The following is a 23506-nucleotide window of genomic DNA, read 5'->3' as shown; positions in this document are numbered from 1 at the left end:
CAAGATAGATACAATCCTTTCCACTTTGAGTCTCCCATTAGACAAAGTGAAGAATATAAAGAAAGAGATTTCCAAAACTTTATCCAAAGATTCAGTTCCCATCAGAACTATAGCCAGGATAGTAGGGTTACTTTCATCCTCTATTCAGGCTATTTTTCCTGCCCCCCTTCATTATCGCGAACTTTAAAGATTGAAAATCCTTCATTTGAGAAAAGGTTTTTCCTACTCTCACTTGATTCCCATATCTCCAGAAGCGAAAGAAGAACTTTCTTGGTGGCTTTCACATTTAGAGGCCTGGAACGGAAGAGCCATTTTTGGCAAAACTCCGAATTTCATCATCGAATCCGATGCCAGCCTTTCAGGCTGGGGAGCTCGTTGCGGTCCTTCCATCACAGGTGGCAAATGGACTCTGGAAGAAAAACGCTTTCACATAAATTGTTTAGAATTATTGGCTGGCTCGTTTGCAGTCAAGAGTTTTGCAAAGTTTTCTTCTCCAGTTTCTATTTTACTGCGCATGGACAATATATCTGCGGTGCAGTATCTCAATCGTTTGGGAGGCACCAAGTCCAGGGACCTGTCCAATATCACCAAGGATTTTATTCATCTTTGTTTGGACAGGAACATTTCAGTCAGAGCAGAATATATTCCAGGACAAGCGAATTCAACGGCGGACTGGGGATCTCGTCATTTGACGGATTTCAGCGATTGGAAATTGGACAGGAGTCTTTTTCTCTCGCTCCAATCTCTCAGGGGTCCCTTTTGTTTGGATCTTTTCGCATCCAGGACCAATTTTCAGATTCTTCCTTATTTCAGCTGGCGCCCAGACCCGGAAGCAGCTGCCATAGATGCTTTTCTCCATCCATGGCCACGTCTAGGGGTCTACGCGTTTCCTCCATTCTCGATGATCCCGAGGACGATTTCAATTGTCCGCAGGGATCTCCTTCGTCTTATGATTGTGACCCCCCTTTGGCCGACACAGTCATGGTATCCATCCCTTCTGGAAATGTCCATCGATCTCCCGATTCTTCTTCCTTGTCTTCCCCATCTTCTTACGGATCCAGAGGGCAATTACCACAATCTAGTCCTTCAAGGTTCTCTTCTCCTGGTAGCATGGACGATCTCAGGGGACCCTGGGCTCTCCGAGGCCTTTCGGCTGGAGCAAGATCCCTCTTTCAGGAATCTTGGGCCCCGGGCACTCGTAAATGCTACTTTGCCGCTTGGTCTAAATGGTCTAGCTGGTGCTTGCAAAGGAATCTGGATCCCATTTCTTCAGATCTAACTGACATTATTAATTATTTATCACACCTTTTTGATTTAGGTTTAGCATATAGAACTATCAATGTACATCGCTCAGCTATTTCTGCTAGACATAATTTGGTTAATAATGCTTCTATAGGTAAACATCCTTTAGTTTGTAGGATCCTCAAGGCCATGAGACTAAAACGTCCTCCAATTCCTAAACATGAATTTTTCTGGGATGTGGACCTAATTTTTTCCCTTTTTAAGTCTTGGCCACATAATGCCTCATTATCTTTTAAACAACTCACAGCTAAACTCGCCACTCTTCTTTGCCTAATTTCTTTCAGAAGAATTTCTGACGTTAAAGCCCTAGATTGGAATTCTAAACGCTTTTCTCCGGAGGGCGTTACCTTTTTCATTTCACGAAGAACTAAAACCCTTTCCACATCTATCTTTTACCCTTACCTTCCTTCTGAACCTTCCCTTTGTGTGGTTGAATGTTTGAAATCTTATGAATCCAGAACTTTACCTTTTAGAAAACCTTCTAATAACCAACTTTTAATTTCCTTTATTCCCCCTCATGCTGCCGTATCCTCTACTTCCATAGCGAGATGGGTTAAATGGGTCATGAAATAAGCTGGGATCAATATTTCTTTCTCAGCCCATTCAGTTAGAGGTTCTGCTGCTTCTAAAGCCTTTTTGAAGTCTGCTCCGCTTCAACGGATTTTGGATGCGGCAGATTGGTCTTCAGACTCTACCTTTAAACAATTCTATTTCAGACCCATTCAACATGCCTCACTTAACTTATTTTCTTAAATGGTTTATACTAGGATTAATGTGCTTTAAACTTGCAAAAATAGGAGTCTCTGGTCTTGTAATAAAATTCCGATTATCCTAATATTTTGAAGGTATAATCTAGATTTTATTAAAGACACAGAGACGAGTATTTTCCCACCTCAATTATGTTTGATACCCTCCCTTTAAGAATTCTTTTATATTGTTATTATTACTTATTTTTTCTTATTTCGACAGTTTCCATCTGAAGGAAATCCTTTCCTTAAATCAGGATTTGTACCTTCTATTCAAGAGGATTTTCACCTGACAAGTACCCTTAGATCCAAGTCATCTTCTGCAATCAAGTTCTTATCTCACAAGTTTTCCTTCAATCAAACTTTCAACTGTTATGCATATGTTTTATTCTGTTTGGGACTTTTTGGACTGTTACTAGTTCTAAAAATTTTTCCATGGGTGAGCATCAGTCAAGAAAGAGGAAGTTTGGATGCTTATTGGACAGTTTATGGTCACTATTCCTTCTCTGATTGGTCACTTTTTTCTTGGAGTTATAAGTTAGCTCTATCCTTAGCTACTTATTGTGGTTATCTGTTTTCTATGCTGTTTTAATATGTTTGTTTATGTTATTATGTACTTTTAAAAGCTGCATTGAGTAGTAAAAAGAGAGAATGCAAAAATACTCGTCTCTGTGTCTTTAATAAAATCTAGATTATACCTTCAAAATATTAGGATAATCGGAATTTTTAACAACTTTCAAATTCTCTTCTATAATCTAATTTGCTTTGTTCTCTTGGTATCATTTGTTGAAAAGCATATCTAGATAAGCTCAGTAGCTGCTGATTGGTTGCTGCACATAGATGCCTCGCGTGATTGTCTAACTCATATGCATTGTTATTTCTTCAACAAAGAATATCTGAAGAAATAAGCAAATTAAATAATAGAAGTAAATTGGAATATTGTTTAAAATTGTTTTCTCTATCCGAATCAATAAAGAAATATTATGGGTTTCATGTCCCTTTAACTCAAAAAGGCTTGGAAGGACTATTGTTCCATACAGTAGACATAACATATTATTTCAATTAACGTGCTCCAGGATGGCGGTGTCAAGCATCTCCAGGCCCTGGCAGTCAATTTAACTGTACAGAGCAACACAGTGGAGGACACTTTTAGTGAAAGTGATAACCTGTTGCCAAGTCTGCAAAGGTAAATTCAAACGCAATGTATATTTCCAAGTCAAGAAAGGACGAGATTTATCCACTGACTTGACTCCCTCCATCAAACTGTAATGTAACAATAGTGGTCAATTACGTTGCCCACCTTCGCACCATTTGCTTCCTAAAGTTGTCTTAGCTCTATTTGATTTAGGATTAAATCCCCAACTAGCAACCATATTCTTAAGGTGAAGATGTTCAAATATCAATAGTTTTGGAGGAGGAGAATGTATACAAATTCTTTCTAAAGATGAGAACTGACCCTGTGAATTTAAGTTAATATAGAAACTACACCCATAAGCGACCATACGTTTGGGTGCAAAACCTGCTAATAAACCTCTAAAAGGATGAATAGGGGAAGAATGTGGGACAACAGCTGAATAATGTCTAATTTGTTCCCATAAACTATGACATTCCTTAATAATTATGTTGTGTATGCCCAAGTCCCTGCGGCAATGTGGAAGCACCCAAATGAGATTAGGTAGTGACAGATTAAAGGGCACAGAGCTTGTTCCACCTGCAAGCACATTGTAGAACTCACTACTCTGAAATGTGTGTCAGCATGGCAGCCTTATAATGTCTGAAAAGCAACACCTCCAATCATATGAGCATATTGTAGTATTCTGTGAGCAATTCTTGAAGTTTTTATTTTGTAAGTTACATAGTTGGGTTTTTATCTATTGTATTTTACTTCCTTTGTGGTGTGAGTTTTAGTGTGTATCATTTTCTGAGAGTTTAAATCCCAATTGTGTTATGTATTGTACAATTTCAATTAGTTATCTTGGTATTATAGAGTAATCCTATGTGAGCTCAGGAGTGTGCATGTGCCTTTAGCCATCTGGCAGTGGCAATGTTATACATAGAGGCCAATTTAACAAATGTCTTGCGGACCTGATCCGACAGTGCGGATCAGGTCCGCAAGACATCGCTGAATGCGGAGAGCAATACTCTCTCCGTATTCAGCATTGCACCAGCAGCTCACAAGAGCTGCTGGTGCAACGCCGCCCCCTGCAGACTCGCGGCCAATGGGCCGCCAGCAGGGAGGTGTCAATCAACACGATCATACTCGATCGGGTTGAATTCTGACAATTCCTGTCCGCCTGCTCAGAGCAGGCGGACAGGGTTAAGGAGCAGAGGTCTTTGTGACCGCTGCTCCATAACTTGTGTTTCTGACGAGTCTGAAGAATCGCCAGAAACATGGGTCGTCAAGCTCCGTTCGGAGCTTGATAGATAGGCCCCTTATATACAATCACTGCTGTCATAGACTGCTAAAGACACATGCATCCCAAGCTCCTATCAACCTACATAGCTTAATCTTCAACAGAGGTTATCAAGAGAACAAAGGAAATTTGATAATAGAAGTAAACTGGAAAGTTATTTTATACTAAATGAATCATGAAAGTTTAATTTTGATTTTACTGTCCCATTAAAGCACAGATTAAACAACTGTCTAAAATGATGTTACTTGGGACTTTTTTTAATGAATAGTTTTACATAATATTCATTAATATTATATCTTTTTTGATAATTAGAAATGAATTAATTATCAAAATCTTCTTCTTTTTTTTTTTTCAGTGAAAATTATCTAGTGAGATGGGGGAGCAGAGGATTTCCGAAAGAAATTGATATGCTGAATAATTTAAAGGTTGTTTTCACGGTAAGTTCTGTACACTGTTATTATGTTATAGTTTACCGGGAATTAAACAGAGCAGAATGATGAAAGAGATAACAGCATTATTTTGTATAAAGAACTGATTTACAATACTGAATATGAAGTGGGGACGCATATAAAAGAGTAAACTAAATTTTGTTTGTTACTTTTTTTTGAAAAGGAAACGTGTTTGTACACTGATTATTCAGTATTCTCTTTTGGAAATAGGGGTAACCCCACAGTTTTATTGACAGAGAGGGACGCACCTTCAGAGGCATACAATACTAAAGGAAGTAGAAAATATGTGCTCAGTAATTTCGTCTCACTTAAGTTTCTTTTTACCAAACCTCTTTTTTTCAGTATACACGTAAGAAAGTATTTGCTTGCTCACTTTGGGGCCAAATTATCAAACTCTGAATGGAACTTGATGCCCCTTGTTCTGGAAACAGAAGTTATGAAGCAGCGGTCTAAAGAGCACTGCCCCATAACTTGTCCGCCTGCTCTGAGGCAGCGGACAGAAATCAACCTGATCGAATAAGATTGGGTTGATTGACACTCCCTGCTAGCGGCCAACTTTTGTCCGTGAATCTGCAGGGGGCAGTATTGCACAAGCAGTTCTGGTGAATTGCTTTTGCAATGATAAATGCCGACAGCTTATGCTGTCGGCATTCATCAATGTACAGCGGACATGATACGCTACATTGTATCATGTCCGCTCGCACTTTGATAAATATGCCCCTTAGTATGTTAATAGACAATAGTGGATTAATATTGTAAAAGAGCTGAGACTTTGCTACACCTGATATTATATTAAGCTGCTAGATATTAACTTTTACAATGGCTGTTGAAAATCATTATGCCTTTTTTTTTCTTTATTAATTCAGACAGAGCATACATTTGTAAACAACTTTCAAATTTAGATCTATTATCAATTGTGCTTCATTCTCTTGGTATCCTTTATTGAAGTAACAGCAATGCACTACTGGGAGCTAGTTAAACGCATTGGTAAACCATATATATGCAGTCTTTAATTAGCTCCTAGATCCTAGCTTTTGAGTCTACCTAGGTTTGCTTTTCAACAAAGGATACCAAGAGTATATAGCAAATCAGATAAAAGAAGTAAGATTGAACGTTTTTAAAATTGCATGTGCTATCTGAATCATGAAAGTACATTTCTGGGTTTCATGTTCCTTTAAAATATTTATTGCAATAGCCGTTTTACAGCATTCGAAGATTGAAATCTCAGTTGAAATTAAAAGGAGCCATTAAACTTTAAACGCTAATGAGTGTTGATTTGCCAAATGCTAACCTTAAAGGGATAATCGTCTTTAATAGTTGAGATAGATCATGTCATTTTAAGCAACTTTCTAATTTACTCCTATTATCAAATTTTCTTCATTCTTTAGCTATCTTTATTTAAAAAACAGGAATTTTTTTTTTTTTGCATGCTCTATCTGAATCACAAAAGTATTTGGGTTTAGTATCCCTTTAACATTCATGCTTTTTAAATAAAGATAGTAAGAAAACGAAGAAAAAATATAAAAGGAGTAAATTAGAAAGTTGCTTAAAATTGCATGCTCCATGCTCTGAATCATTAAAGAAAAAGTGTGAGTTTAGTATCCCTTTAATTGACACAGAATTTGGGCTATTTCTACTAGGTGTAGTAAATGAATATAATGTCCTTTCCAACTAATATAAAAAAATAAAATCAAGAATATTACAAATGTATTTGCATAAAGCTGAGTTGATCCTAGGTGAAGGCCTAAATCTTTTATAACTATTTGGTTAGAGTTGCTAAGCAATGTTTTCTGACACATTTTCCTTCTAAAACCTGCAAAGTTACTGAACCTTAAATTTCAGTGGAGGCACAGTTTCCATATAACCTTACAAATTTCAAGCCCTTGGATAGGATATTGAGGAAGTATATAAACTTAAAGTGAATGTAAACTTTCATGAATCAGTGCCCGGTTTTTAAAAATACTATTTAAAACAGGGGCATTTTCATTAATGACACTTTACATTGCAGCGTTTTTTTTAAAAATACTTACCTTTTTCTGCAGCAAAGCCAGATAGGCGATCCCACGTCTGCTTTCATGCTGCACTTAGCACAGCAATGTCGAAACCGGCTTCCTCCAATCACGGCATTTCGTTACGCGATAGACACTTTGGGGTGCACGCCATGATTGGAGGAAGCCGGTTTCGTTATTGCTGACGTAAGCACAGAGGAGCTGCGGGCTGGGAATTGCTGATCAGGCTTTGCTGCAGAAAAAGGTATTTAAAAAAAATTGCTGCAATATAAAGTTTCATGAATGAAAGTGCCCCTGTTTATAATAGTATTTTTAAAAGCCAGCACTGATTCATGCAAGTTTACATTCACTTTAATATATTAGAATCAGCATCAAATAATGGAGCTCACTTCAATTGTACAAAAGCAGCATCTTGTAAAGGCAAATGTATAGTTAGAACACATAGTTTTGTCTATGTTACTTTTCTAATATTTTAGACAGTTTGTCTTACATTAAATGCATTTTTTTACAAATTCATGAAAAGCTGCAACAACACTTAAAATCACCTACAGTACATCTTTATCACTTGCAGTTTGAGACCTTTATTATATCTCAAACAATAATTAAATATTTTAGAGTTTAGAAATCAGAATCCTAAGTGCACAAAATACAAAATGGGAAGTGGTAAGGAAATAAAAATACTAGCTTTTCATTGAATGCATGATAACAATAAAGAACGTTTAATGCAAAATCTTATTGAATCTAGTCCAGTGTATCTTTACCAACAGTTTGTCAGGCAAATAACTCTTATTGAAGAGTACACAAAACATTACGAAAGCTATAGTATTTTATCTATTCTTGCTTTTTAATACTTGAAATTACAAAATTTTGAGTGTTTTTATTACAGATTAGCAATGCATTTTCAATTTCATTTAAAATTGTGTATATTCAATGTCTGCTTCAGCAGGTTGATGTATTATAATGCTAATATATTTGAAGTTGTGCTTATATGTCTATTACATTTTTTATGGGAAAAGATTCCTCTTGTAATTATTATTTTACCTATTGTGTAGGACCTCGGAAACAAAGATCTTAACAGAGAGAGAATATATTTGGTGTGTCAGATAGTAAGAATCGGCCGCATGGATCTAAAAGAAAACAACTTGAAAAAGTGCACTCAGGGTTTGAGAAGACCTTTTGGAGTTGCAGGTATAAAAATATTCTCTAATGAACATAACACACATCTTTACTAGCAACATAAATATTTATAAGGAGCATTAAAATTTAATAAAAAATACAATTACAGTTTAATTTATTACTCTTGATTTGTTTAAAATGACAGTGGATGTGTTATAATGTATCACATTTGTTAGAAAAATCGCTTTTGTATCTTAAATAAAGCTGATGATAAATCGATCACATTAAAGTGCGATATAAATTAAATTTATTTAATTTTTAGAACTAAACTCAACAGTGGTATAAACCTTTATAAAAAAAATATATACTTTTTAATCAGTTTCTCCATATTATTACTGATTAACTGGTAGTTTAGTTGTAGCCAGTGTATTCAAAGAATGCAAACATCTTTTTGTAAAAATTAACTAAAGTGACTGAATCCTGTAAGATTGCACACATTTTTCCTTACAGGCATCAACTATATCACTTCACTTATAGGCATCACTTTTATAATGCATTGCTTTGTTAAGCAGCTATTATAAAGAAATAACCCCCCTATTTCCATTCCTTCTCCTTGAGGCACCTTGTGACCAGGTCATTCAAACTCTGTATATTGTGGCAAATGGTCCATACAAGTTCCTTTGAACATGCACAATAACTGACAGTAATGTTTCTAAAACATAGGATAGAGATACAAAACCTGTCACATAAAATAGGAGATTCTCATATTTCAAATGAATGGTTTGAAAGCAGATGATTGATAAAAAAATATGCTAAATTTCAATGTTAGTGTTAAATAGGTAATCTTATTTATAGAGAGAGATATTATACAAACCAATATGTTAAAGAAAGGCATCACTCTTTCAAATTAAAGGCTCCACATTAATTTAGCTTTTATATTACTATCATAGTAACAGAAATCACCTGTCAGTTATTGACCACTTATTGACCAGTGGTCATATTTCCACAGACTGTTCATGTCTTTCTACTTGAGAACTTGGGTGGCATGTTCCCTGCCTGGGAACATTGCCAGTTCATCTATTGATTAATGGGGTCTAACAAACATTGCTGCAAACACTGCTACCATATATAGCACTCAAGACATAGAAAAGATGAAGAGAAGAGGCGCCAAATAGTGTGTATCGTTTGTGCTATAGGATGCCAGACCCCATATAACAATTCCTACTTACTAGAAATTCAGCACTTGAGAAGTGCCACAAGAACCTTCTGAACAATTAGCAGCCGTCCAGCAAGCTGTAATGGCAGATCTGTTCCTCTCCTCCAATTGCGAGCTGTATGTGTCAGGTTAGGAAATGTCCAGAAGAAGACCCAAATGCTAGGGCGAACTTAAACAACACCCTTGCACTCTGAGTTTAATCCAGGACGTGACCCCACGACAACCTCCAAAAAACAAAGTACTCACGATATGGAGCAGGGTTAGCCTGTTCCAAAGTAATTCATGATATCAGCCAGAAAGACTTCTGAATAAGGAACTGTTTCAGGAAATGTCTTCCACAGAATCAGGAGAGCAGGGATAGTCCACTTATACTCAGACAGAAGAAGGGTAAAACAGGAAACAGTTAATAATGCAGGAGTAGGTCATTTGTTATCAGGCAGTCTGAGGGTTAACACTGTGTAGACAGTCTTTGCAGAGTATGCAACAGGTAATCAGGCAGTTTGAGGGTTAACACTGAGTAGACAGTCTTTGCAGAGTATGCAACAGGTAATCAGGCAGTTTGAGAGTTAACACTGTGTAGACAGTCTTTGCAGAGTATGCAACAGGTAATCAGGCAGTTTGAGGGTAAACACTGTGTAGTCAGAACTTGCAGAATTAACAACATGTATTCAGGTAGTTTGAAGGTTAACACTGTGTTGTCAGAACTTGCAGAGATAGCAACAGGTAAGCTGGTAGTTTGAAGGTTAACACAGATTAATCAGTACTTGTTGAGATTGGCAACAGGATATTAAGCAGTTTGAAGGTTTACACTGAATAATTGTATTTGCAGAGTTTTGGAAACAGGTAAACATGCAGATTGAAGGTTTCACAGTATTTGAATAGTTTGGCAGTTCACAGAGTAGTCAGTATTTGCAGGGTTTGCAGCAGGTAAACAGGAAGTTTGAAAGTTTCACAAAACAAACAGTACTTGCATTGTTTGGAGACAGGTAATCAGGAGGTTGAAGGTTAATCCAGCATAGTAAATCCTTGAAGAGATTGGCAACAGAAAAGCAGCAGTTGGAGAGATTCCTCAGCAAATTCCTATCAGAAGCACAAAGTTAAACAAACAAACGGGCACTGGAGAAACAGGAAGCCCAGAATAAAAAGCCTGGTTGTGACATCATCAGGAAGGGGTGGCTCAGACACCTGTCAATCAAGCACACAGAGAGGACTGCAGAGCTTCCCAGCAGCCGAGCGTGACAGTATGAATGACATAAAGACACACAGGCACCACAATAGTGTATATCAGTGAGTAAAGGGACTTATGCGCATACAACGATATATACTCACAAAATAGTAAGCACTTGATAAGTGCCACAAAGACCTCCTGGACACTTTACAGCTGTCCAGACCGCTGTAACCTCAGGCAAAAATATCTGCAATCTCTGATAGAGAGGTACGGGGTAACCATGAAGCTGTCACCGGAACTCACTAACCAGAGCGGCAGATCAAGATGACAATATAAAAGCTATAAAGCCATGTTACTATTATAAAATGTCTTTATTTAAAAACAAATAATGCCACAACGTGTTTCCCGGTACCTATGACCGTTTCATCAAACCCTTTTTTCAATGGGACTTGCATAACGCCGGTATTATGAGTCTGTCCTGGAAGGCCAAAAAGTGAGCAGTACAGCCTCTACCTCCAAGATCCATAACGCATTCTAAAGTCAGTAGTTATGAGTTTTACAATACAAAGCCGTAGCATAAAACTCATAACTAAAGTGCTAAAAAAGTACACTAACACCCATAAACTACCTATTAACCCCTAAACCAAGGTCCTCCCGCATCGCAAACAGTAAAATAAAATTATTAACCCCTAATCTGCCGCACTCCCGCCTAGCAAACACTAGTTAAATAATATTAACCCCTAATCTGCCGCCCCTAACATCACCGCCACCTACATTATATTTATTAACCCCTAATCTGACTCCCCCAACGTCGCCGCCACTATATTAAATTTATTAACCCCTAAACCTAAGTCTAACCCTAACACCCCCTAATTGAAATATAATTTAAATAAATCTAAATAAAATTACTATCATTAACTACATTATTCCTATTTAAACTAAATACTTACCTGTAAAATAAACCCTAAGCTAGCTACAATATAACTAATAGTTACATTGTATCTAGCTTAGGGTTCATTTCTATTTTACAGGCAAGTTTGTATTTATTTTAACTAGGTAGAATAGTTACTAAATAGTTATTAACCATTTAATAACTACCTAGCTAAAATAAATACAAATTTACCTGTAAAATAAAACCTAACCTAAGTTAAACTAACACCTAACACTACACTACAATTAAATAAATTACATGAATTAAATACAATTAAATAAATTAAATTAGCTAAATCACAAAAAAACAAAACACTAAATTACAGAAAATAAAAAACAAATTACAGATCTTTAAACTAATTACACCTTATCTAAGAGCCCTATCAAATAAAAAAAAGCCCACCCAAAATAAAAAAAAACCCTAGCCTAAACTAAACTACCAATAGCCCATAAAAGGGCCTTTTGCGGGGCATTGCCCCAAAGACATCAGCTATTTTTCCTGTAAAAAAAAAAATACATATACCCCCCCAACAGTAAAAACCCACCACCCCACACAACCAACCCCCAAATAAAATACTAACTAAAAGAACTAAGCTCCCCATTGCCCTTAAAAGAGCATTTGGATGGGCATTGCCCTTAAAAGGGCATTTAGCTCTATTCCAGGCCCAAAGCCCTAACCTAAAAAATAAACCCACCCAATACACCCTTAAAAAAATCCTAACACTAACCCCCGAAGATTCACTTACCGGGAGAAGTCTTCATCCAAGCGGCAAAATGTCCTCAACAAAGCCGGCAGAAGTGGTCCTCCAGACGGGCAGAAGTGGTCCTCCAGATGGGCAGGAGTCTTCATCCAGACGGCATCTTCTATCTTCATCCTTCCGGCGCGGAGCGGGACCATCTTCAAGACATCCGACGCGGAGCATCCTCTTCAAATGACGGCTTCTTCATAATGAATATCTCTTTAAGGGACGTCATTCAAGATGGTGTCCCTTAGATTCCGATTGGCTGATAGAATCAGCCAATCGGAATTAAGGTAGAAAAAATCCTATTGGCTGATGCAATCAGCCAATAGGATTGAGCTGGCATTCTATTGGCTGTTCCAAACCAGAATTCTATCAGCCAATCGGAATCTAAGGGACGCCATCTTGGATGACGTCACTTAAAGAGATATTCATTACGAAGAAGCCGTCGTTTGAAGAGGATGCTCTGCAATGGATGTCTTGAAGATGGACCCACTCCGTACCGGAAGGATGAAGATAGAAGATGCCGTCTGGATGAAGACTTCTGCCCGTCTGGAGGACCACTACTGCCCGTCTGGAGGACCACTTCTGCCGGCTTCCTTGAGGACCTCTTGCCACTTGGATGAAGACTTCTCCCGGTAAGTGAATCTCTGGGGGTTAGTGTTAGGATTTTTTTAAGGGTGTATTGGGTGGGTTTATATTTTAGGTTAGGGCTTTGGGCCTGCAATAGAGCTAAATGCCCTTTTAAGGGCAATGCCCATCCAAATGCCCTTTTCAGGGCAATGGGGAGCTTAGGTTTTTTTAGTTAGTATTTTATTTGCGGGGTTGGTTATGTGGGTGGTGGGTTTTACTGTTGGGGGGTATTTGAATTTTTTTTTTACAGGAAAAAGAGCTGATTTCTTTGGGGCAATGCCCCGCAAAAGGCCCTTTTAAGGGCTATTGGTAGTTTAGTTTAGGCTAGGGTTTTTTTTTATTTTGGGTGGGCTTTTTTTATTTTGATAGGGCTATTAGATTAGGTGTATTTAGTTTAAAGATATGTAATTTGTTTTTTATTTTCTGTAATTTAGTGTTTTTTTTGTGATTTAGCTAATTTAATTTAATTTATTTAATTGTGTTTAATGTAGGGAATTTATTTAATTGTAGCGTAGTGTTAGATGTTAGTGTAAGGCAGGTTAGGTTTTATTTTACAGGTAAATTTGTATTTATTTTAGCTAGGTAGTTAGTAAATAGTTAATAACTATTTAATAACTATTCTACCTAGTTAAAATAAATACAAACTTGCCTGTAAAATAAAAATAAACCCTAAGATAGCTACAATGTAACTATTAGTTATATTGTAGCTAGCTTAGGGTTTATTTTATAGGTAAGTATTTAGTTTTTAAATAGGAATAATATAGTTAATGATAGTAATTTATTTAGATTTATTTAAAATATATTTCAATTAGGGGGTGTTAGGGTTAGGGTTAGACTTAGGTTTAGGGGTCAATAAATTTAATATAGTGGCGGCGATGTTGGGGCGGCAGATTAGGGGTTAATAAGTGTAGGTAGGTTTCGGCAAAATTGAGGGCGGGAGATTAGGGGTTAGTAAATATAATGTAGGTGTCGGCGATGTTGGAGGCAGCAGATTAGGGGTTCATAAGTATAATGTAGGTGGCGGCAGTGTCCGGAGCGGCAGATTAGTGGTTAAAAAGTATAATGCAGTTGTCGGCGATGTCGGGGGCGGAAGATTAGGGGTTAATAAGTGCAAGATTAAGGGTGTTTAGACTCGGGATTCATGTTAGGGTGTTAGGTGTAAACATAAAATGTGTTTCCCCATAGGAATCAATGGGGCTGCGTTACTGAGATTTACGCTGCTTTTTGGCTTTTTTTCTCAGCCAGCTCTCCCGATTGATGTATATGTGGGAAATCGTTGCACGAGCACGTACGACCAGCTCACCGCTGACTTAAGCAGCGCTGGTATTGGAGTGCGGTATGGAGCACAATTTTGCTCTACGCTCACTTCTTGCCTTTTAACGCCGGGTTTGTAAAAACCTGTAATACCTGCGCTGTAGGTAAGTGAGCGGTGAGAAAAAACTGCTAGTTAGCACCGCACAGCTCCAGTCCTAACCCAAAACTTGTAATCTGGCCGAAAGTATTGTGTGTTTCAATATTTTATTACTGTTTATTATAAATAATGGTGGAAAAGGGGAAAAAACACTTTTACCAGTCTACATGATTGTTAGTTAGAGCAAAAAGCTCAAAAATCTAAAAGCAACTTCAGCACTCACATGTAAAAGGACTCAGCAGTGAACTGAGTGGTTATTGTTTTCCTTATAAACATTTTTCTCATTATGCATTTAAGGTAAGCCAATTTCATACTTTCAATTTACTCTAAACTTCTGATAGCAGATTTCAAATCTGCTTTTGTAAATATTGTTCATTTCTTTAGAGCAATGACCTTAACATTGTTAACATTTTGTTTCCATCAGTAATGGACATCAGTGATGTAATTAAAGGAAAGGTGGAAAGTGATGAAGAAAAACAACATTTCATACCCTTCCATCCGTAAGTACTGCTTCATTTGCTTTTGAGTCAACAAACTTAATGAACAAATTAGCCATTTATTTCTAAGGCAATGCAATTATGTATTAGTTTATTTATGTTTTTTTCTTAGGGTTACTTAACTTTTTTTTCTAAAGTCTGTAAATTAAAGACATTGATAAATTAGACTATGGAAAGATTATGAAAAGACCTTTCCAGTGGTAAGAAAAATATTAACTTATTCTGGACCAGATTACAAGTGGAGTGCAAACGTTTGCGACTGAGTGACAAAGGGCTTATCACGAGAGTTGGTATTACGAGTTGAAAGTAAATGCGTTTGCTTGAGTGCAATATGGGATTTACACGCAATGTAAATCCGTTTGAGAAGAGAACTCTGCGCAGAGTATCTGAGGAGAGACAAAATAGTTCCAACGAATCTAACGTAATCCTTGGAAATAGTGTGTATTATCACTTTGTACACCACTATTTCCAAGGATTACGGATTTACAAACGGATTTACATCTGAGACGCTCTAAGCATCTGTGACACCACCAACTGATAGGAGCTGCTCCAGACACCTGTGCCGTACCCCGACGGAGGATTCAGCTCAATAAAGAGCAGGTAGGCACTGTAGAGGTGTTGTAGCCCTACAGCGAGGTTGAATTTGTCACTTTTACATTGAAATAAACGATATCTAAATCATAAAAACGCATAATAGCAAGACATTCTGACTGTTTGCTGATTGGATATTTGTATTAGGAAACGGAACTTTCTGTTTGAGGAATACCCGTATGAACGAGCAACACAAAGGTGGATCGTAAATTAACCAGTTTTTATAACTGTGGGCCAAAGTTCCTTGGACTTATTGCTAAACCATCTTAAATTTCACAGTCTAATATAGACCAACTTCCTGATGCACATATTTTAAACCTACTTGCTTTAAACAGGGTCAGTTATTACGACCATTGTTTTTAATATATGTTTATGTACATGACCGGTCATATGTCAATTTCTTATATGTAACAGTTTTTTATTTCTATATTTAGATTAAATTTTAATACTTTAATTTGTATGAGTATTAACTCTTTTGCTTGAGCCATACCTGGTTTATGATTGTTTAAACTAATTAGTTTGCATATGTATTCATCTATATAGTGGATAGTTAACTTTTAATTCTATCTTTAGAAGTATTTATTCTTTGCTTGGCTCATATTGTCCTGTAGATCTGTGACCTACCACATTGATAAGCGCATAATAATAGATGCTTTTGTATTCACCTTTATAGTGGATAGTCTGTTAGACATTTTTTACCAAATATTTTGTTCACAATCCCATAGCTGTAAGCGCACACGCTCACATCTTTTCTATTTTTTAGCAGTATCTCTTTTATTTTTCTGCTTTATGGGAGCAGATCAGTGTGTGTGCAGGGGATAGATTTGCGCACCTTATACCCCCCTTTTTTGCAACTTTTATTGTTATTTCGGTAGTGGCGATCACGTGAACAAAGGAACCTATCATTGGATGGTTCAGTCTGATCACGTGACCGCAACACTTGGGACACAGACACTACAAGAAATGCTTGTGCAATGTTAAATGCCGACAGCATATGCTGTCGGCATTTAGCGATGTTGGGCAAACATGATTTGCTACAGTGAATCATGTCCGCCTGGCACTTGTTAAATTGACCACTGAGAATAGAGTTTGTCACAGAAAAAAGTGCCATCTAAAGTGTTCCATACCCAAGTATGCCACAAGGAAATGAGCCTGTAAAGCTGTGCATGTGAGGAGGTTAGATGCAAGTATGTGCTAAGATGAATATGACCTCCCTTATCATATTTGTCTAATGTAAGTGGCATAATATTAAGAAAGTAAAAAATGTGTTTTTTGTTTTTTTCTTTAAGTTGTTTTCTTTATTGTTTGTTTCTCTAATATTCCAGTGATTTTGCTGCATTTGCATTTTGTAAAACTGGGATTTGAAAATAAATTCCTAATAAAAGGAAAATATATATCTGAAACCCAATTTGTAACATTTTGAGGAGTTACATGATTGCCTAAAAATATTGACATGTTGGGGAACTTAGTGCAAATCTGTATGCCTGTAGTTATACTTGCTAAAAAAGAATGAGATAACAAAAAGTGTGGAAATATTCCAGAGGCAGAAACACTTTTCCTTATTTATGTTGTGGAGAGTCCATATCTCGGCGGTCCACAATGCACCAATTCTGTCCTTTCAAATGAAAGACAGGTGGCTATGAAATCAGAATATTGTGGAGTTAGCAAATATATCTAATATTTTAAGGCTGCATGTTGACTTATAACTAATTTTCTGCATTAAGAGGCATATTTATGGAGCTTGATGCCCCTGTTTCCGTGCGAGCCTTCAGGCTTGGCCGAAACAGACGTTTGAAGCAGCGGTCTAAAGACTGCTGCTCCATAACTTGCCTGCCTGCTCTGATGGCGGCGGCGGATAGAAATCAACCCGATCAAATACGATAAGGTTGATTGCCACCCCTGCTAGCGCCGATTGTATGCGTATGCTGTCGACATTTAGTCGATTGTGCAGTGGACATTATACGCTACTTCGTATCATCACCGCTCGCACATTGTTAAATATGTCCTTTTGTCTCTTGCTGGTTTTCTCTTTCAAGCCTTTTCTGACATCTAGCAAGAAACCAAATTGCAAACATAGGAAACAAGGTATCCATTTCAGAGATTTAATGGTCAGCATAATAACATTTGATAGTACTGTAGGTAAACTTAAAGCGACATATATCCAAATGTTGAAACATGTGAAAGTGATGCAGCATAGCTGTAAAAAGCTGACTAGAAAATATCACGTGAACATCTCCTATGTAAAAAAGGAAGATATTTTTACCTCAAATTTCCTAAATATTCACACCCCACTGTAAAGAGACTTAAGCAGCCAGTCAGGATACTTGTCCCAGGACAAGCTAGAGAGTGTGCACCTGTCATGTGCAGGCACAGTCATATTATTTTCCTATTCAGTTTAAGTAAGTTCTATGAAGCCTCATGAGATTTCAGTGAAATCTCATGAGTTCACAGCAAAGGCAAAGCATTACCTCAACACTGCTGATGCTGATTGGCTTTTTTTTCCAACCTGCAGCTGAAGTATAACTGTTTACACAGCACTTACTCTGGTGAGATGAAGAAATATTGAGGTAACATTCTTCCGTTTTTACTTATGAGATGCTCAGGTGATATTTTCTTGTCAGCTTTTTTCAGCTATGCTGCATCACTTTCAAGTGATTTAGCATATGAGTAGTACGTTTCTTCCAAACGTTGGTCCATAATACAACTCTTGAAATCCATCCTTTGTGTCCACCACCTAAAAGCTATCAATTGTAAAGGCAGATCTGGATGTGGATATACACAATAATGTACTTAAAATGTATGTAAAATAAAAAAAATAACTGACATCTACCAAATAGGTATGAAGATTGGGCAGATATTTATAGATGTCTTATTGTTTTTACTTGGGTGACTGCTTGTTAATGTTATAATTTTGTGCACTTACTTCCATGTGAGATCACACACAGACAGTTAATTGGATCATTGTAATCAACAGAGCCTGGCCTCTTATTTTTACTAGAATGCTTTGAGTAACAAAGTATCTTTTTATGTCACTTTATAATAAATTTGCATATGTTTTCTGTTTTTTGGTTCTTACAGGGTTGATAAAAAAATATAAAAAATAGTTATTTTTGATTGTCATGGTTATAGATGTTATTTTGCAACACTATCTTTGTTTTATTTCAGGGTTGTAGCAGAGAATGACTTTTTGCATACCCTTCTCAATAATGTGACTGCAACAAAAGGAGATAGCGGAGGACAAGGTAACAAGATATTTGTGCATAGATATATCTACACATTTTATAGTGCCTTAACATATTTCTGTTTCAAACTAAAATTTCTTTCTTCAAAAAAAAAAAAAAAAAAAAAATGTATCTAAAAGATTGATAGATTGACCTGTATGGGATAGATTGCAAGTGGTGCACTAATATTTGAGCATGAGCAATAAAAGAAGGCGTATTAATGTGCACGCATATTACAAGTTGAAAGTAAATTTATTTGCTCAAGCGCAATTGAATTTAATGCGTCAGGTTACAGATACTGTTATACATACTATTGTGAAATTTTTAGTACATCTATAATAATTATAAAAATTATTAATATTTTTTAATATTCTATATTTACTATTTCAACAACGTGCTTTAAGATAATAATTTTTCATGTGCGCTAACCTGACACAGTGTTAGACCTAAAGCGCGAACCATGTTACACATATTTTACATTCTTATGTTCTTCACATAGAAAAAAATATATAATTTTTATTATTAAATATATATTTCTTTATATATATGTAATAATATTAATGTATAGTACATATCTATACATCTATCTATCTATCTATCTATCTATCTATCTATATATATATATATATAAAGTCGTATGCAAAAGTTTTAGGCTTCCCTGACAATTTCCATGATTTTTATTTTATAAATAATTGGGTGTTTGGATCAGCAATTTCATTTTGATCTATCAAATAACTGAAGGAACACAGTAATATTTCAGTAGTTGAAATGAGGTTTATTGGATTAACAGAAAATGTGCAATATTTATCAAAATGAAATTAGACAGGTGCATAAATTTGGGCACCCTTGTCATTTTGTTGATTGAATACCTGTAACTACCTAGCACTGATTAATTGGAACACACAATTGGTTTGGTGAGCCCATTACGCCTTGAACTTCATAGACAGTGCATCCAATCATGAGAAAAGGTATTTAAGGTGGCCAATTGCAATTGTTGTTCTCTTGACTCTCCTCTTAAGAGTGACAACATGGGGGCCTCAAAACAACTCTCAAATGACATGAAAACAAAGATTGTTCAACATTATGGTTTAGGGAAAGGCTACAAAAAGCTATTTCAGAGATTTAAGCTGTCAGTGTCCACTGTAAGGAACATAGTGAGGAAATAGAAAACCACAGGCACCGTTCTTGTAAAGGCCAGAAGTAAAATATCAGGGAGGCAAAAGGCAAAGGATGGTGAGAACGGTCAAAAACAGCCCACAGACCACCTCCAAAGACCTACAACATCATCTTGCTGCAGATGGTGTCACTGTGCATCGTTCAACAATTCAGCATATGGGAGAGTGATGCGGAAGAAGCCTTTTCTGCAAAACACGCCACAGAGTCATTCGAGGTATGCAAACACACATTTGGACAAGCCAGCTTCATTTTGGAAGAAGACGCTGTGGAATGATGAAACAAAGATTGAGTTATTTGGTCATAACAAGAGGCGTCATGCATAGCGGCAAAAGAACCACAGCGTTCCAAGACAAACACTTGCTAGCAACAGTAAAATTTGCTGGATGTTTCATCATGCTGTGGGCTGTGAGGCCAGTTGCGATACTGGGAATCTTGTTAAAGTTGAGGGGGTCTCATTGATTCCACTCAATATCAGCAGATACTTGAGAATAATGTTGAGGAATCAGTCATAAAGTTGAAGTTATGCCGGAGCTGGATATTTTAAACAAGAAAACGACCCAACACAGACTGCTCAAAATCTACTCTGGGCATTTATGCAGAGGAACAAGTACAATTATTCTGGAATGGGCCATCCCATCCCCAGACCTGAATATCATTGAAAAATCAACCTAACTGAACTGGAGATGTTTTGCAAGGAGGAATGGTCTAAAATACCTTCATCCAGAATCCAGACACTTCATTACAGGCTATATGAAGCGTCTAGAGGTTGTTATTTCTGCTAAAGGAGGTCTATTAAATATTGATGCAATATTTCTGTTGGGGTGCCCAAATTTATGCACCTGTCTAATTTTGTTTTGATGCATATTGCAAATTTTCTTTTAATCCAATAAACTTAATTTCACTACTGAAATATTACTGTGCACCTAAACTTTTGCATACGACTATATGTATGTATATATATATATATATATATATATACAGGGAGTACAGAATTATTAGGCAAGTTGTATTTTTGAGGATTCATTTTATTATTGAACAACAACCATGTTCTCAATGAACCCAAAAAACTCATTAATATCAAAGCTGAATAGTTTTGGAAGTAGTTTTTAGTTTGTTTTTAGTTATAGCTATTTTAGGGGAATATCTGTGTGTGCAGGTGACTATTACTGTGCATAATTATTAGGCAACTTAACAAAAAACAAATATATACCCATTTCAATTATTTATTTTTACCAGTGAAATCAATATAACATCTCAACATCACAAATATACATTTCTGACATTCAAAAACAAAACAAAAACAAATCAGTTGACCAATATAGCCACCTTTCTTTGCAAGGACACTCAAAAGCCTGCCATCCATGGATTCCTGTCAGGGTTTTGATCTGTTCACCATCAACATTGCGTGCAGCAGCAACCACAGCCTCCCAGACACTGTTCAGAGAGGTGTACTGTTTTCCCTCCTTGTAAAATCTCACATTGATGATGGACCACAGGTTCTCAATGGGGTTCAGATCAGGTGAACAAGGAGGCCATGTCATTAGATTTTCTTCTTTTATACCCTTTTCTGGCCAGCCACGCTGTGGAGTACTTGGACGCGTGTGATGGAGCATTGTCCTGCATGAAAATCATGTTTTTCTTGAAGGATGCAGACTTCTTCCTGTACCACTGCTTGAAGAAGGTGTCTTCCAGAAACTGGCAGTAGAGCTTGACTCCATCCTCAACCCGAAAAGGCCCCACAAGCTCATCTTTGATGATACCAGCCCAAACCAGTACTCCACCTCCACCTTGCTGGCGTCTGAGTCGACTGGAGCTCTCTGCCCCTTTACCAATCCAGCCACGGGGGCCCATCCATCTGGCCCATCAAGACTCACTCTCATTTCATCAGTCCATAAAACCTTAGAAAAATCAGTCTTGAGATATTTCTTGGCCCAGTCTTGACGTTTCAGCTTGTGTGTCTTGTTCAGTGGTGGTCGTCTTTCAGCCTTTCTTACCTTGGCCATGTCTCTGAGTATTGCACACCTTGTGCTTTTGGGCACTTCAGTGATGTTGCAGCTCTGAAATATGGCCAAACTGGTGACAAGTGGCATCTTGGCAGCTGCACGCTTGACTTTTCTCAGTTCATGGGCAGTTATTTTGCGCCTTGGTTTTTCCACACGCTTCTTGCGACCCTTTTGACTATTTTGAATGAAATGCTTGATTGTTCGGATGATCACGCTTCAGAAGCTTTGCAATTTTAAGAGTGCTGCATCCCTCTGCAAGATATCTCACTATTTTTGACTTTTCTGAGCCTGTCCAAGTCCTTCTTTTGACCCATTTTTGCCAAAGGAAAGGAAGTTGCCTAATAATTATGCACACCTGATATAGGGTGTTTGATGTCATTAGACCACACCCCTTCTCATTACAGAGATGCACATCACCTAATATGCTTAATTGGTAGTAGGCTTTCGAGCCTAACAGCTTGGAGTAAGACAACATGCATAAAGAGGATGATGTGGTCAAAATACTCATTTTGCCTAATAATTCCGCACTCCCTGTATATATATATATATATATTATATATATATATATATTATATATTTATATATATATAATATATATATTATATTAACAGTTATATATATATATATTATATATATATATATATATATACAGTATATATTTATTTTTTTAAATAACATTGTGCTGTAACTGAAGAACTTGACATGTGAAATATTAGCAACTCCTGTCGGGTTAGTCCCGCATGCGATAAGTGTTAGGTTGCAATATCAGAGGTCCTGAAGTTAGTGTGTGGACTTATTATGCTTGCGCACTAAACTTTTACTTTCAACTTGTAATACTAACCCACACACCCAAAAGATTACAACACTGTAGACTGTAGACAGCACCATCCACTATACCAATGTATAATAGGAGTGACTGGGATAGGGATGGTGTTAACATCCTAATTAATACAAAAAATATAGTACAATAATCCCCAGCACAATCACATAAGAATCATAAACCACCTGGATGAATAAACCAAGTATATTTTATTGGTGCATCTGTACATAGAATAAATGAAATATTCAAGGCAAGAAGATGTACATGGGCCCCAAACACTTACATAATCCAAGTCACCACAAGCAAAACAAACAAACAAACAAACAAACAAACACATAAACATGCACCCAAGGCGTCCAAGGGGGACCTCAGTCATCAACTGTTCTGGTTTTAGTATCAAAGAGCCAGGCATGTTAGTTCATAATAAGCACAGCACAAAGAAAGCATCTTGAATTGAGTGTAGTCAGTCACTTATTGATATCCGTCAGTCATGAATAGTATGTCCGGCTACAAGCGCAATCAGAAAGCTCAAGCAACCAAGCCCCCAAGAAAACTTCCTTTCCTTAGTAACGTGTGTGCAAATGCCAGTGGTTTCCAAACAGCCTTGTTTATAATTAAAGCCCACAGCAAATACAGGTTATACCATTCACAAGTCACACTATACACTTTATAAACATTGAGATTACCATAGCTACAAGTACCATCCCAGGTATATGTGTGATCCCCATATACTTGCAATTAAGGGCAGGCACATTAAACTTGTGGAGACAAATTCAGATGACATAAGTATCGATGGTCTTTTGTGGTTCTGGGATCTATGCATAGTCCTCTCTCCATCCGCTGCTCATTGGGGTGTCTGTGATGTCGCTGTATACAACATACCTGTGGCTTTTACAGATACTGGTTCCAGTTGATGACATAAGAATAACTCAGATGCAGGTTTCGGAACTCTGCCCTTTGTCAAGGAGTACAGCATGACCAGTTTCCTTTCCGTATAAGTTACCCTTCAGGGCAGATGATTGGATAATGGTCAGTTTACCGGCTATGATCACACCCACTCGCTC

At 37.0% G+C, this 23506-nt stretch overlaps 1 protein-coding gene across 1 annotated transcript in view; it reads left to right on the top strand.

Annotated features, from left to right (window-relative positions):
* The window catches only part of DOCK2 (dedicator of cytokinesis 2), a 1640323-nt gene that overhangs the window by 249926 nt on the left and 1366891 nt on the right, over positions 1-23506 (top strand). Inside the window, 4 exon segments of the mRNA XM_053718563.1 lie at positions 4818-4899; positions 7973-8108; positions 14559-14634; positions 18388-18464. Coding sequence (XP_053574538.1) covers positions 4818-4899; positions 7973-8108; positions 14559-14634; positions 18388-18464 — 371 coding nt within the window.

The sequence above is a fragment of the Bombina bombina genome, chromosome 6 (assembly GCF_027579735.1).
Source record: "Bombina bombina isolate aBomBom1 chromosome 6, aBomBom1.pri, whole genome shotgun sequence".
NCBI lineage: Eukaryota > Metazoa > Chordata > Amphibia > Anura > Bombinatoridae > Bombina > Bombina bombina.
This window is presented reverse-complemented; position numbering and strand designations above follow the sequence as displayed.